Source organism: Hydra vulgaris, chromosome 03 (assembly GCF_038396675.1).
Source record: "Hydra vulgaris chromosome 03, alternate assembly HydraT2T_AEP".
NCBI classification, from domain to species: domain Eukaryota; kingdom Metazoa; phylum Cnidaria; class Hydrozoa; order Anthoathecata; family Hydridae; genus Hydra; species Hydra vulgaris.
In genome coordinates, this window is record NC_088922.1 from 21868097 (window position 1) to 21885000 (window position 16904).

The 16904-nt window shown below is 28.4% G+C and overlaps 2 protein-coding genes across 3 annotated transcripts in view; one reads left to right on the forward strand and one right to left on the reverse strand.

The window, feature by feature from the left end:
• The first annotated feature begins 693 nt into the window (after positions 1–693).
• On the forward strand, positions 694–1338 carry LOC136078557 (protein GVQW3-like). The gene has a single exon (XM_065794334.1). It carries the CDS (start codon positions 694–696, stop codon positions 1336–1338), a length of 645 nt encoding a protein of 214 aa, XP_065650406.1.
• Positions 1339–4573: 3235 nt separating this feature from the next.
• The window catches only part of LOC100204530 (structural maintenance of chromosomes protein 6), a 97805-nt gene continuing 85474 nt past the window's right edge, over positions 4574–16904 (reverse strand). For both annotated transcript variants that reach the window (XM_065792638.1, XM_065792639.1), the window contains exons 27-32: positions 10609–10724; positions 10408–10507; positions 7219–7377; positions 6985–7137; positions 6767–6864; positions 4574–4698 (exon numbers count right to left, since the gene is read on the reverse strand). In XM_065792638.1, coding sequence (XP_065648710.1) covers positions 4605–4698; positions 6767–6864; positions 6985–7137; positions 7219–7377; positions 10408–10507; positions 10609–10724 — 720 coding nt within the window. In that variant the 3' untranslated portion in view covers positions 4574–4604. The remainder of the gene's footprint in view (positions 4699–6766; positions 6865–6984; positions 7138–7218; positions 7378–10407; positions 10508–10608; positions 10725–16904) is intronic.

Sequence of the window (16904 nt, forward strand, 5' to 3'; positions counted from 1 at the left end):
GTAACGTAACCATGTATGTATGTATGTATGTATGTATGTATGTATGTATGTATGTATGTATGTATGTATGTATGTATGTATGTATGTATGTATGTATGTATGTATGTATGTATGTATGTATGTATGTATGTATGTATGTATGTATGTATGTATGTATGTATGTATGTATGTATGTATGTATGTATGTATGTATGTATGTATGTATGTATGTATGTATGTATGTATGTATGTATGTATGTATGTCTGTATGTATGTATGTATGTATGTATGTATGTATTTATGCATGTATGTATGTATTTATGTATGTATGTATGTATGTATGTATGTATGTATGTATGTATGTATGTATGTATGTATGTATGTATGTATGTATGTATGTATGTATGTATGTATGTATGTATGTATGTATGTATGTTTGTATGTATGTATGTATGTATGTATGTATGTATGTATGTATGTATGTATGTATGTATGTATGTATGTATGTATGTATGTATACTACTGTGATCAAAAAGTAAGATGAATTTTTAATTTAAACTTCCCGCCTTATTCGAATCGTCCAATCTTTTTTATTTTTAAGTTGGTAGGAATGTCATTAACATTTGCGCCAAATTACATGTCAAACTCATAATTATTTTTTTTTTGTTTACGCTTGTTTCTGAAGTACCAAAAGTGCATTCGGCGATTTTCACGATGTCTAATTTTGTTGAGCAAAGAAGTGCTATTCAATTTTGTTTGCGGAATGATATTTCTGCTGCTGAAACGTATCGAATGTTGCAAAAGGCCTTCGGTGAAGAGACTATGTCTCAAAAAAATGTTTACAAGTGGTACAAAGACTTCAAAGAAGGCCGAGAACGTGTTGATGACTTGGAACGCTTCGGACGACCATCGACTTCGATTGATGATCGCCACATGAACAAAATCAAAGAATTGGTGCTTGCAAATCGTCGGTTAACCATTCGAGACCTTGTTGACATGGTTGGAATATCATTTGGGTCGGTGCAAGCGATTTTGAAGGATCATTTGGGCTTCAGAAGACTCAAATCACGTTTGGTGCCGAAATTTCTCAATTTCTTTGAAAAAGAGCGTCGCGTTAAAACGTGTGAAGCAATGCTTTCTGACTATCAAGACGTCTACAAACAAATTATTACTGGCGATGAGACTTGGGTCTACGTTTGCGTGAAGCTATTCGCAAAAAGAGACCGGAATTATGGGCCAATAACTCTTGGATTTTGCAACACGATAATGCGCCTTCGCACACAGCACTGGTTCTTCGTGAGTTTTTCGCCAAAAACTCTACCCATGTTGCTCCACAACCACCGTATTCGCCCGACTTAGCACCGTGTGACTTCTGGCTGTTCTCAAAGCTCAAGAGACCACTCCGGGGAAATCGTTTTGAGTCCATTGAAGAGATCCAACGTGAATCGGCACGCGCATTGAAGGCTATCCCTACCGAGGACTTTTCGGCATGCTTCGAAGACTGGAAAAAACGTTGGCAAAAGTGCATTGGGGCCGGGGGGGATTATTTTGAGGGGGACGATACAGATTTGGAAGAATAAATAAAGATTTTTCATTTTATAAAAAAATTCACCTTACTTTTTGATCACAGTAGTATATGTATGTATGTATGTATGTATGTAAGTATGTATGTTTGTATGCATGTATGTATTTACGTATGATAGAGGACATCATTCCAATAACAATAATAAAATATGTAATAGTAAAAAATTTAATAAATAAAAAAAACAATAACGGTTTTTTTCAAAGATAATTTCGAAACAAATATTTTTATTTATTACAATATTTACATTTATATATAATTTGTTCTCTAAAATAAAATATACACAGTTATAGAAAGCCTTGGCTAGGCTACCACCGCCTAAAGGGCCCAAACTTAGGGGGCCCTTTAGCAAATAAAAGTTTTTTTATCATTTCATTTTGTAATAATAATACAAACTGCTGTAAAAACTATTGTCGCGGAGCATAAAGTTTAAAATTCACACTTTAACAGCCATTAACAAATGTTTATCTAGCTTTATAAGAATTTAATGTCTTTGCAAATACCACTTTTTTAAGTAAGGCATTTCAATGAGCTATCATTTTGTTCTTAAAAAAATTATGTCTCAGGGTCGTTTTTGCGAACTCTCCTTCAAATTTCATTGAATGACCTCTTTGAAAAAAACTTTGGAGTCATGATAAAAGGTTTTTGTAGGAGGAGGGGTGTCTCTGACCAAATAACCTCGTCACTGTTTACATATTATATAGTTTATATGTAACTTTTACTAGTAGAACACAAGCTATATACGTGCATTGAAAATTCTATTTAAAAGAATTTCAAGTTCAGCTAAAAAAAAAAGTAAACTGCCCTTTATACTTTTAAAAAAAACTCGTTAAAAATAAATAAAAAAAACAAAATTCACGATTAATAAATTTAAAAGCCGCAAGTATGCAACATTTGTGTGATTCTGATGCAAAGTAATTTAAACGATTATGGTTTTCCGATACCGTTGGTTAAAAAGCTAGTTTGTTCATGTTAATAAAAAAAAACAAAAATTAAAAAATAAGTGTTTTAAAATCATGTGAAAATTTATGTGCATGTAAAAACTCCACCAGAGTGCATAAAAATATACTATTCTATGTGCGTAACAATAATGTAACATGTGCGCCACGTAAAAATTTTTTATCAAAAAAAAACTTTAATTAATTTTAATTTTTCACTCTAAACAATATTTTAGGTGGTTCAACACACATTAGCTATTTATTTTGAAAAAATGAATAGCTAATGTGTGTTTAACCACCTAAAAAATTTTGTTTTTTTCTGCTAACTTTATGCTGTTATATTTTTTCGGTTACGTTTGGTCAAGCTTTTTTCTGGCTGATATTCATTGCAAAAAATGTACATAATGAGTTGAAACTGGTTTTGGTTGCAGATACTTAGAGTCGTAGTATATATAACTGAAACATACATCATTTTATCCGGGTACTACTGTTAATTTAACAAATATTTTCATAAAACTCTATATGCATAGATTGTCCAAAAATTTTATCCAACCATGTATATATACACACATATAATATATACAACATGCATATATGTACACACATAAATTGAACTTTTTTATTTTTAGAACAAATCTTAATACAACAATGAAGTATCGTTATACATATCGTTATATATCGTTATACATATCGTTATATATACACATTGTAATCCAATAATGTGCTTGCTCAAGATCCAACAATTAAAGATCAATTAATTGTCAAGTTAGACTAATATGATTCTAAAATTATAGGAAACAAACTAATGCACTCTTAAAGAACTTGAAATCCTATTGGAATGATGTTGGCCGCAAAGCTGCAGTATTTAAGAAAAAATATGCAAAATAGTTGGATTCTAAAAGACCTACATAAGACTTTGACGAGTCCACTTTGAAATGTAAGTACAGAAAAATTGTTGAAATGGTTCAACACTCAGATGCCACTTTTTTATTTCCATCTAAAATCAAATTTAAAAAAACAAAAAATATATACGCACTGTCTTCCAAAACTGAACATGTTAAAATATAAAATGTCATAAAAACATCTAGTATACTAATTATTATTTTACTTTTAAAACAAAAAAGTTTTGCTTTAAGTAAAATACGGTGTAAGCTACTATTCTATCAGCATACCATAAAATTTATATAAAGTATATTGACATAAATATGTATTGACATATCAGCAAAATATAAATATATATTGACATGCCATAAAAAACTACAGAGAGCAAAAATGAGCTTTCAAATTCAACTTCAAAACTAAAGAAACGTTTACCATCAAAATTATATCAGATCACTAATTAATGGCATTTCCATTGCTTTTAATAACTTCAAGAACATCTATGAGGCGTAGAACTAAAAAGTTTGTCAATGTTGCTTTACTTGTTGCTTTACTTGTTTACGAAGTTGCTTTACTTGTTTACGAAGTTGCTTTACTTGTGACCAGGCTCCAAGAATATTTTCCACATTTATTAGCAAATATATATGATAACGATTTTTAAATTAAAATTGATTTATAATTATTTAAAACGCTTTTATTTCCTGGAAAAGAATTTTTATTTAGAGTTCGTTTAGTTTTGGAGAACAGTGTATATAATTACTTTAAAATTCAGTATTTTATATGTTACACTTACTAAAGAAGCACAATAAATATGGACTCGGACAACTGATGATGCCAAGAAAAACGTGTGCTAAAGTCTTGTTTGGAGTACAATTTCAACAAAAGATGTGATTAAAATTCTCAACTAAATAGATTGTCAATAAAAAAGTGCTTTCTAATTAGTGTATATCAAGCGCTTAATCCTATTTATTTAAAAACATCGCAGCAACCCTAAATTTGTATTATAGCCTAGTCACACAATGCTTAAACAGCCAGATTAACAAGTATACAAGATATTACTAGTGCCAAAAGAAATGCATCCAGAAAACAAAAATTTAGACTTATCATAAGTTTTTAAATATTGGTCATGTTTTCGTCAAAAAAAGCAAATCGATCATTATATATATTATATATTAAATAACAAAAATAAGCAAGATTTTATACAAATATATATACATATTACATAACTACATTGGTTCAGGCTCAAAGGGAATGGTTAGTTGACCACGATCTGGATTTTGCAGTTTGAATATCCTGACGTTGTGACTGCTAGTAACGTTGCTAATGAAAAAAGAAACAGATCATCATCATCATCTTCGTTGTCGTCGTCTTCATTTAATAATATCAAATTATCATTATTTATTAATATCACATACATAATTATTTTGTTTTTTTAAAATTACAATAATAAAAAATTTGTTTTACATAATCATTGTAGTATTTATGACACGAGTATGATTCGAAATTTATGACACGAGTATGATTCGAAATTTATGACACGAGTATGATTCGAAATTTATGACACGAGTACGATTCGAAATTTATGACACGAGTATGATTCGAAATTTATGACACGAGTATGATTCAAAATTTATGACACGAGTATGATTCGAAATTTATGACACGAGTATGATTAGAAATTTATGACACGAGTATGATTAGAAATTCTCGAGAATCAAGTGAATAGTCATATTTATTCTAAGAATATTACTATATTTGGTTTTACATAGAAATTATTAGAAATTTGTATTTAAGAAAACTAATGATAGAAATTTAGTAAAAACAGCAGAGACATTGTTTAATGGCACTATGGTAGATTTGAAAAGTTAAGCAACAAAAACTTTTATTATAGAAAAGTATTCATGGAATACTTTTGACAACAAATATACTTATGATTCATTCAGATCATGATCTGATTAAAACTTTTTTTTTTCTTTCTTATTCTGATTCACCCTATAATCATACTTTTAACCTTATGACTGATTTGGATTCCTTTTGTATTTCTTTGTGATAGTCCTTGGGCTGATTTCATTACTTTCATGTAGGATGAAACGCAAGTATATCTTGTACACCAGATTGTTTAGTGCACGAAGCTTTTCAATAAGACAATAAGATTATATTAATTAGAATTATTAGAGCTACTATTTTTGATACAATAATACATTACATAACTATAGAATTATGTTAAAATTTTTTCCGTCATGTTCATGGCAAAAATGCTAAAAAATCTTTTTTAATTTTAACTTTTAAATAAAAAAAATTTATTCTATTTATATTTATTTATAACTACAATTAATAAATTTTGGTAAATAAAGTAGAAAATGAAGAAACAAAAACTGGCAAAAAAGATAGTTAAATAGAGTCTCAAGGCGTCTCGAGACCAAAGTCTTGGTCTCGAGAAGCCTTGAGACTCTATTTAACTATCTTGGTCTTGAAGCCTAAAGTGTTGGTCTTAGTCTTGGTCTTGAAAGCCTAGAGTATTCATCTTAGTTTTGGTCTCAGATTTCTACTGGCTTTTACTTTCTTGATTCTTACGAAAAATATCAACTCGATGAATGGATTAGTTATTAATAACAAACCGTAGATCGCCGCAACTTGCCGCTCTCAATGAGAGTTCATCGCGTTGGTTTAACAAGGTTTTAACTCCAATTTTTTATGTTAGGAAAATTAAAATTTTTTTCACCCCTTGCATGTATGAGCATGAGCTTTATTGTGATGGACTTCTTAGAACCTAAGTCTTGATCCCGGTCTTGTAAAAACTTTCAAAGTCTTGGTCTTGGGTTAATTTTGTGATGTGTTGGCCTTGAAGCATTCAGTCTTGGTCTTGAGCCTAAATGTCTAAAACTAAACTGGCTTATGAGTAAAAGTATTGTAATTGTCTGTGTACAAGCAACTTTAAGTGAACTTGTAAAACAGTGAACTTGTAAACAGCTTAGTAAATCTTTTCAAGTTTTCACTAATCCAGAAATAAATGGTAAAAGATCAACTTATATAAGGGGGATCATAGCACTGACGGTTATACTTTTTCACAACACTTGTTAGGACACTTAAACAACTTGAATTAATTCAAGAAACATTGGAAAAATACTTTTACAATTTCCAAGGGAAAATAATCAACTGAAAAACCAATTGTATCTGGCCTAATCAATTTACGACTGAAAAAAAATTAAAACACGGAGTGCATAAGTAAGAAATTTTGATCATAAATAAATAGAAAATTAGTAATAAAAATTTTATCGAGAAAATGTTTAGAGATAAACCATGTAATGCTTGATAATAAGATATGCGATCATAAAAAACAACCTGTCCATCACATGAATACACTTTATTTAGAATATTTAATACAAACCTCATGTCTTGAGGAGTTAACAAAATAAACTGCCTTTCTGGTGTTTCTTTAGCTAATTTTAATAGCATATTCATAGAAATTCGTCGATTAAGCATGTCCTAGAAAAAAAAAATCAATTTAATAACTCTTTAAAAAATATTAACTAATAAATACAAAATTAATTGCTTTTTTTCATATAGATTAAATATTAAAATTATTAAAATACAAAAACATATCACCATAAATACGTCGAATTCATCTAAACATCGAAATGGAGCTTCCATTGCCTCCCATAAAGCCATAATGAAGCAAATTGTTGAGAAAGAACGTTCACCTCCTGATAAAGATTTTGAATCATTTGTGGAAGCACCAGCTGCGTTTTCCACATTCACCTTAGAAATATTTAAGTTTGTATAGAACTTGGATAATTTTATGAAATAATAAAAAACGAGACAGTTGTAAAATTTACTTACTTGAATAATAAGGGTCTTTTCTTCATGGTTTAATGTTAGCTTTCCAGAATAACCTCTTTGAGAAAGTAGCATTAGAAAATTATACCTGGCGCGATCAGTAATATACTTTTGGAACTTGAAAAACCTCTCACTACGCCGCTTTAAAGCTTTCTCAATTAACTATTTAAAAAAATTGAAATATAATTATTCATTTAACAATATCTTTATCAAATATTTCTCTTAACTTTCAAAAAAAAAAAGTTTATATTGATATGCGAGTATGTGCTTTTTTTATGTTTTATCAGTCTTGCGTTTAACCTTTTGCCTTTACGTACTCGCTTATATGCCCATTTTTATATTATTATATTTAGAATATAAATAAATAAAATTGCTTTGCTGGTTTTTTTAAATAATTTTAAAAATTTTATTTTAGCCATTCTTTTAGCTGTTTTTAATTTAAATACCGAATAAAGATGAATTTTCGAAACTGTGCACACCAGCCTATGACTATCTGGCCGCCATCTGACCAGACTATGCCATTATCACTTACCAGCTGGCCATTGCTTTTTTGTGCACTGGCATTAAATTTTAAATAAAGAAAACTGGTATACATTTTTTTAATAAATGTTTTATTTGTAGTAAAAAGTTCAAGGTTCAACTATTGGAACATATAATTTCAGATAAAGGATTTTAAATTTGACTTTCACCTCATTAACATTATTATTTAAATCCCCATTAGTTTATTAAAATTTTACAACTTTATAACAGCCTTAAACAAAAATTTAAATCTTAAAAATTTAAATGTTGTAAATTTAAACAAATATATATATATATATATATATATATATATATATATATATATATATATATATATATATATATATATATATATATATATATATTAGGGTGATGACTTTTGCCTATTAATGACTAAAATGATGTTTATTCCATTAAAATATTGAAAAGGGTCACGCACAAACCACTTTGAAATGTTATTTATGTAGCACTTTAGCATTTTATGTAATTGTATTAACAATATATATATATATATATATATATATATATATATATATATATATATATATATATATATATATATATATATATATATTATATACTGTATACTGTATATATATATATATATATATTATATATACTATATATAACATAAGTCATGAAACCTACTTGTGCAATAATTTATGTAGCATAGAAATGCATAGAATTTTCCAGAACATCCTATAACGCTGTGCGGCGTCAACCAGAACAGTGAGGTCACGGTGACGTAATTGTTCGGAAAGCTTCTGTAGAGTTCTAAAATTTTCTTCAACTGTTTTGCAGTCTGCTGTAAACTGGTGTTCAAAGCGGGTAGTTGAGTTTTAGTTATCGTAATTTGGTGTCAACATTATTATTGCCTTATCTTAATTATTGCGAATTCTCATATAGTTTAAGTATAAAGAGATCCTTGTATTATTTGGTAAGTTACATTTGACTCTTTCGCAAATTATAATTGAGCATATAATATTTTATTAGTGTCTGCCTCTTTCATTTTCTGTAATTGTTATTTGCTTCTTTTGAAATAAAATATATTAACAATAACAGTTCAATTGAAAACTTAATAACAGTTTCTTTAATTTGTTACATAAATAATATTGACATTAAGGCCTTTCCTATTTCAGTTGCTGAGTAGAAGACAACATGTCATTTAAGAAGAGCTCTTCTTACATGGAGAAGAACAAGGAAACCTGGACAAATAACTTAGTCCAGTTTCAAACCTCATCAAGAAGAGGCAACATGGCAATTTATGAAGCACCTTTGAGCGAACGGAGTCATATGCTGAGGTGAAAAAACACTTGGTGAGCACACTTCATCTGGAGAAGTGGAGCATACACTTTGATGGCAAACACATTGAGGGCTTTGAATATCAGGCCATGGTCCTCAAGAAAGAATCTAAAACAATTGCAGGACTCCAGGATGTGTTAGAGGAGTTCAACCCGTGGGGATCAGTTGTGATGATTGTTGTCAACACAACAAACATGAATACCGGCAAACATGAATACAAGAAGACAGACGTTGTTCGTCTGCAGCAAATGTTCGAAGAGAAAGATCACCCCAAACCCAAGTTCATCAGTTGCTAGCACCATGTGCTAGACCGTGTTGTCATGGCGATGAGCTCCATGGGTCAACTAAATCACCAAACATTGAGTATTTATTTGTGCAGAATTTGATGAGCAATTACGATAAATTGAAAGCAGTCTTCAGCAATGGTAAAACTGAGATTAAGAAAACAGGTGGCTGGAGAGATGATATGAAGTTTCTCAACCACCTCACTTGTGTCTTCTGTCACTGAGAGGAATGAGATCCCCTTCATGAATTTCAAACAGATCCCAAACATTAGCAATGCATGCTGGAACTCTCATGCCAATCTAGCCCTTCTTGCGTTTATTCTGATGCCAGAAACCCAGATCAGGTTGCGTGAAATCTGTTCATTCATTTCTTACTCTTGGGCTGTCCATTGGTTCAGCAGTCAATTGCTCCGTGTTGAAGATTTTGAAGAACTATCTGAAGCTCTAAATGACTACCCAAAAGATCTCAATTGCTTGAAAACCTACAGGAAAACAGATGACTCTCCAATCAACATTGCCCAAGCAACCTGTGCTGCGAGCGTGGCATCAAAGTTATGCAAGAATTGCACAACACCTGTCGCAATAAGGACAACCTCCCACTGAGATTCATCCTCTCTAATAACATTATCGTGAATACTTGACTTCCTTGTGCATTTGATGATCCTATATAATGTTGTATGCATGTGACTCTACAGCTTGTGTTCAATTTTGTATGTGCTTACAGTGACTTCAAATATTTGGCTAAAAAGCTAATAAACAAAATTCTTAAAATCAATTTGTGCGTGAGGTTCTTTTTATCAAACCGCCTTGAATGTTATGTTTTATTTAATCTTGAATGAAAGCTCATCAAATTATGATACAGGGAAACAAGGTTGTATAAAAGTCATCACCCTAATATATATACACATATATATATATATATATATATATATCATATAGTTATAAATTATACTATAAATAAACAAAATATAATGGCCGCCAGTTAAATGAAATCAAGATAATTCTCTAATACAAAGATTTTATTGTAATTTAATTTTTTTCAAATAACATTTAAATTAACAACTAAAAAAATAATTAAAAAAAAAACCTTTCTGAAATTGATGTGTTGTTCTATCAAATTTTTTGTGTTGTTGTATGTTGTAAGTGCATTTTGATATTTTTCTGTGATCTCACGTGCACTGCCACGACTAAAAACAATGTAAAAAACAATCAAGCATCAAATTATTTGGATATAAAAGATATAAAGAATTTAATAAGATAAAGAGATGTAAGTAAAAACTATAAATACTTTGTTTCTTCGTGTTGAATTCTTCTCTGAAAACGAATAATTTCACTCTCTAAACTTTCAACTTTTCTTTTGGATTTTATTTCTTCACAATATTGTAAAGCTTGCTGTTGTGCTGTCTAAAAAGTTCATTGTAAACATGCACACTAATTTATATATATAATATATATATATATATATATATATATATATATATATATATATATATATATATATATATATATATATATATATATGTATATGTATATGTATATGTATATGTATATGTATATGTATATGTATATGTATATGTATATGTATATGTATATGTATATATATATATATATATATATATATATATATATATATATATATATATATATATATATATATATATATATATATATATATACAGTATCGGACAAAACGAGTGCAACTAAATAATGCTAATTTAGTTTCTTTATATAAAAGTGCTGCATTTTTTCAATTTAGAGAAATAACTATGTAACTGTTTAGAGACAAAGTTCTTCAAGTTTTATTCATCACAAAGTTCATTATTTGTACACGAAAATTAATAAATTAATCAAAAGTATTAAAAAAAGTTGACTTCCTTCAAGACAAAACAAGTACAACTCGACAAAATGTTGACCAAGCTGTATTTCGCTATCAATAATTTGTGGCGAATCCTTTGTTGTCGATCACAGCCTTGCATCTTCGAGGCATAGATTCGATCAGGTGATCAATGAAACTTTGTGGAATCGCTGCCCAGGCCTTTTGGATTTGTTTAAACAGTTGATCCTTATTACGAACACCTTCACAATGAATTCTGCGGTTGACAATCTCTAACAAGTTCTCGATAGGGTTTCCAGAGATTGAGGCGGCCAATCCATCACCGATAGATGGTTGTCTTGAAACCACTGCTTGACTACTTTTGCAGTGTGTTTCAGATCGTTGTCTTGCTGAAAAACCCATTTAATTGGCATATTCCATTCAGCATGAGGTAACATAACATTTTTCAGGATATTTTTATACATGAAACGGTCCATTACTCCGTCGTTTCGATGTATTGGACCTAGACCGTTAGCAGAAAAACACCCCCAGACCATTACATTGCCTCCACCATGCTTCACGGTCTTATGGCAGTAATGTAAATTGAGGCGTTTTCAGGCCGGTCGACGTACACGGCAAATGCCATCGCTCCCAATGATGTTGAACTTCGATTCATCACTAAACAGGACAGTTCGTCATTTCTGCACATTCCAGTCAATATGAGATGTAGCAAACAGGAGTCTTTTTTTCTGGTTTTTTAGTGAAATCAGCAGTTTCTTTGCAGGCGTCGAGAAAACAATCCGGCTTCAACAGCACGTTGTCTGATTGTTACATTTACCTTGTGATGATACAAAAATGCTCTGTGGAACATAACGTCTTGGTTGGATGTGGACTGTATTGATGTATTGAAACACTTGTTGTATTTCACTTCTTGTATTGATGTTCTTGGATAAAACAATTTGATAAAACTTACTTCGATAAACTGTCTTGATAATACTGACTGATTGACTTCCATATACTGACTGAATTACATGTTGATTTAAATGTCTCTTATATAGTAAAATGAACCTGTGTGAACCTGTTCTGGAAGATTCTAGATGCTTCTTTTCGATACTTCTGGAAGCTTCTGGATGCGTCTGGATGCTTCTGAATGTTTCTGGATATTTCTGGATGCTACTGGATGCTTCCAGATGCTTCTTCTGGAAACTTCTGCATGCTTCTGGAAACTTCTGGATACTTCCTTTAATTATTAAAAAACTTCCGTGACGTTGACATGGACCAGACTTAAGAAAATGAAACAAACCAAAAAAGTTGCACTTGTTTTGTCCGCTGCAAAATGGCACTTGTCAACGAAATTCTGCCTGTGTGCTGTCACCTGTCAGCTGATTGCTCATGTCCTGGCATGCTAAGACTCCAGACTCCTGAACTGTTTGCTGTGTTAGTATAGTTTGTTTCGTTTTTAAAACATGTAAAATTAGGAACACTTTTTAGCATTGTTCGATGTTGGTTGCATATGTTTTGTCCAATACTGTATATATATAGATACAAATATATTGATATATTGATTTTTTCTTTTATTTTGACAATGGAGGACACTCCACTGTATCTTTATAATTTTAAGTGTTTTTTTTTTTCTTGTTTTGTATTACATGGCTTATAATTGCCTTTGGGCATGAAATAATTGCCTTTGGAAATAAAAATATAATTGCCTTTGGGCATAAAAAAATTGTATACTTTTGTTTTTATATATGCTTAAGTATATAACTATGACTGCGCATTTAGATAAAATTTCTAACATTACACTGAAATAACCTGCTGCCGAGGGCTTCAGCACATACATCAAATATGTCATAGTGTGTTGCCGCAAAGGAGGCTGCTACATTAACTAAGGCCTTAGCATGAGTCAGCAATATTTTCTTTCATTAACTTGAGCTTTTTTCTTTTTTTTCTAAAAACACAGTATGCTGTAAAGGTAGGACAAATTGTTAACAATTTGGTATCTATATATACTATAGTAGAAAAATGACAACTCCTTGTGTTTAAAGTTGACAAAATTAAAAAAATTATGTAAAAACTATTTAAATATATAAGGAAAAATATAAATATATATATATTGTAGTAATTGTGTAAATATTTCTTGTTAAAGAGTGCTCAATACCAAAGTAGAGCAATATATAGTCAAAAACTAAATAACTATAACACTCAATTTATTTAAAAAATTACTCAGAGTTTCATGCAAATAGCGATCATCAGATGTTACAAATCTCAAAAAAACAACGACAAAAAAAAAATATATTAAAAATACAGTAGAGTGTCTTCTTTGATGACATTAAAGTTATTCATCATATATTTGTTTTCATGGCAACACTTAGACGCAAATTTGTTTCGCTTATTCAGTGTAGGCAATGGGGATGAAATTATATGATATTTTTCCATCAAGCATAAATTGCATGACTTACCACCAGGTTTAATCGGTTCAGCCTGATCTAAAATTTTCCAGGAAAGGACAGGATTTAAACCTTTCTTTTTAACACTCCACACAAAGTTAGAAAGTTCGGTAGAGTTTGACCCACTTTCATAACGAAGGGAATTATTGTGCTTGTAAAGGCGATCTTTAAAAGTTTTTTCTGTAAGCCCAATATAATATCTACCTTCATCTTGCGAATTTTTCTTAATATTACATAAATAGATGACATTTTTAATTAAACGTTTTCCATTAAGTGGACATAAATTAATCTGTCGGCAATTGCACGTTGGAGCATTAAGGTTTAAAGAATTTGATAAAATTTAATTGTTATGTGAAGTGATGATGTTGCGAATATTTAGAAGACACCTATAGCTAACCTTCAGGTTAGCTATAGGTGTCTTCCAAATATTAAAATTTTCAGATTAAACAGTTTATGGAATTTATAAGATTTTGGGAAATTTTTATCGATTAAATTTAGAAAAAGTTTGTCTTAACATTAATTGAAAACGGAGGGTTAAACCAAATAATATTTCGTGCATGTGATTTTGCAACTTTTATAAAACCATTGGCAACGGCAGTAATGTTTTCTTTAAATCCACTAGACTTGAGGGCACTATTGTAAAAAGTAGCGGCTCGATTAAAAACTTTATTACTTGAAGATATACTTCTTATAGGATTAGATATCATTGAAAGAATAGCTTTAAGAATGTTTGGAGGATGGTTCGAATTAACATTGATATATAATGGGATGTCACCTGCTTTCCTATATGGCTGATAAGAATTGTCAGACAAGTTGAGCGAAACGTCAAGAAAGTTAACAATTTTTAATTAGAATTTATTGTTATATTTAGTTTGAATTTTTCTTTAAAAAGAATGATAAGGTTTTTCTTTATTATTTCCGATTGCGATCCAAATAAAAAGGCCTACAAGTTCACACAACTCGGCTCCATCAAAGCTTCCCATTGTCACATCAAAATTGGAATCTCCTGATTTTTTAACTCACATATTATTTCTTGTAAAAAGTAAGGATTTTCTAGAATAGTAAATAATATCAGTTGTATTATCTGAAATTTGAGTAAAATTTTTGGCGTGAGTCAAAGAATCGTGGAGAAGCTGTTTAGAAATGAAAGGGTAAAAATCAAAAATATCATATTGAACAAAAACAGTTTTTTTTGTCATTGATGCCATGGAACCATTTTAAAACGTCATTTGTACTATGCCATTGATGGACAAGTGTAGCATTTATAACTTTCTTGTTAATAGTATATATACTATATTTATATATACTATATATATATACTATATATATATATATATATATATATACATATATATATATATACTATATTATATATATACCATATTACATGTATACATATATATATATATATACTATATTTATATATACTATATATATATATATATATATATATATATATATATATATATATACACACATATATATATATATATATATACTATATATACTATACTATATATATATATACTATATATATATAGTATACTATATATATACATACTATATATATATACTATATTTATATATATATATATATATATATATATACATATATATATATATATATATACATATATATATATATACTATATTACTATATATTTACTATATTACTATATATTTACTATATTACTATATATATACTATATTACAATTTATATACTAAATTACAATATATATAATAAATTACAATATATATACTATATTACAATATTTGTACTATATAACTATATATGTATATATATATATATATATATATATATATATATATATATATATATATATATATATATATATATATATATATATATAGTTATATAGTACAAATTACTATATATATATATATATATATATATATATATATATATATATATATATATATATATATATATATATATATATATATATATATATATATATATATATATATATATATATATATATATATATATATATATAGTTATATAGTACAAATTACTATATATATATATATATATATATATATATATATATATATATATATATATATATATATATATATATATATATATATATATATATATATATATATATATAGTTATATAGTACAAATTACTATATATATATATATATATATATATATATATATATATATATATATATATATATATATATATATATATATATATATATATATATATATAGTTATATAGTACAAATTACTATATATATATATATATATATATATATAGTTATATAGTACTATATTATTATATATATATAGTACTATATAACTATATATATATGTATGTAAATTATGTTAGTGTATTTTACAAATAGAGTGCTCAATGTTCTTAAAGAACAAAGCAATAATAAATTAGTAAAAAACACTAATCTAACTTTTATCTTCTACTTTAAGTTTCACCATTGCTGGATCATCAGGAAGAGCTCTTCCTGATGATCCAGCAATGGTGAAACTTAAAGAAGAAGATAAAAAGTGATCCAGCAATGGTGAAACTTAAAGTAGAAGATAAAAGTTAGATAAATGTTTTTTACTAATTTATATATACATACATATATATATATATATATATATATATATATATATATATATATATATATATATATATATATATATATATATATATATACATATATATATATATATATATATGTATATATATAGTCCTACATGGTAGTCGAAAAGCCAGATAAAAAAAGTTAGAGGCCAGTTAAAACCAGACTAAAAAAAGTTTAAAAACTTGAATAAGTTCTTTTTTTAAATGATAGATTGCTTGCCCAAACCGAACCCTCAGTCAGTGTAGTGGCACTCCCTGGTAGCAGCAGGCTATAAGATAGTTGATGTAGCAGCACTTCCATTTAGCGGCAGACTATAAGATCAAGTAGCAACACGCTGCGTGTGTTTTACAGCAAAAAAACAACCTTGCATGTTTTACCTATTTGTTAGTTGATGTAGCAACACTCCTCACATGTTTTAAAAATATTATAAAACAATAATAAAACAAAAACACCATTAAATAAAAAAAACATTTGAGTTATAATCATTGCAGTTTTTAAAAAAATGATAAAACTTAATGTACTTTCGCATTTTTTTGATTGTTTTAAACAATATACAATGTTTTTGAAATAAACAATATTTTAAATAATGTCTTTTTAACAACATTGAAATGTTGCTTAAATGTTAATAAAAAGCATTAAAAGAGAATTTTTTTACCATTAAAATCTCTTTTGACTACTATATAAGGATATATATATATATATATA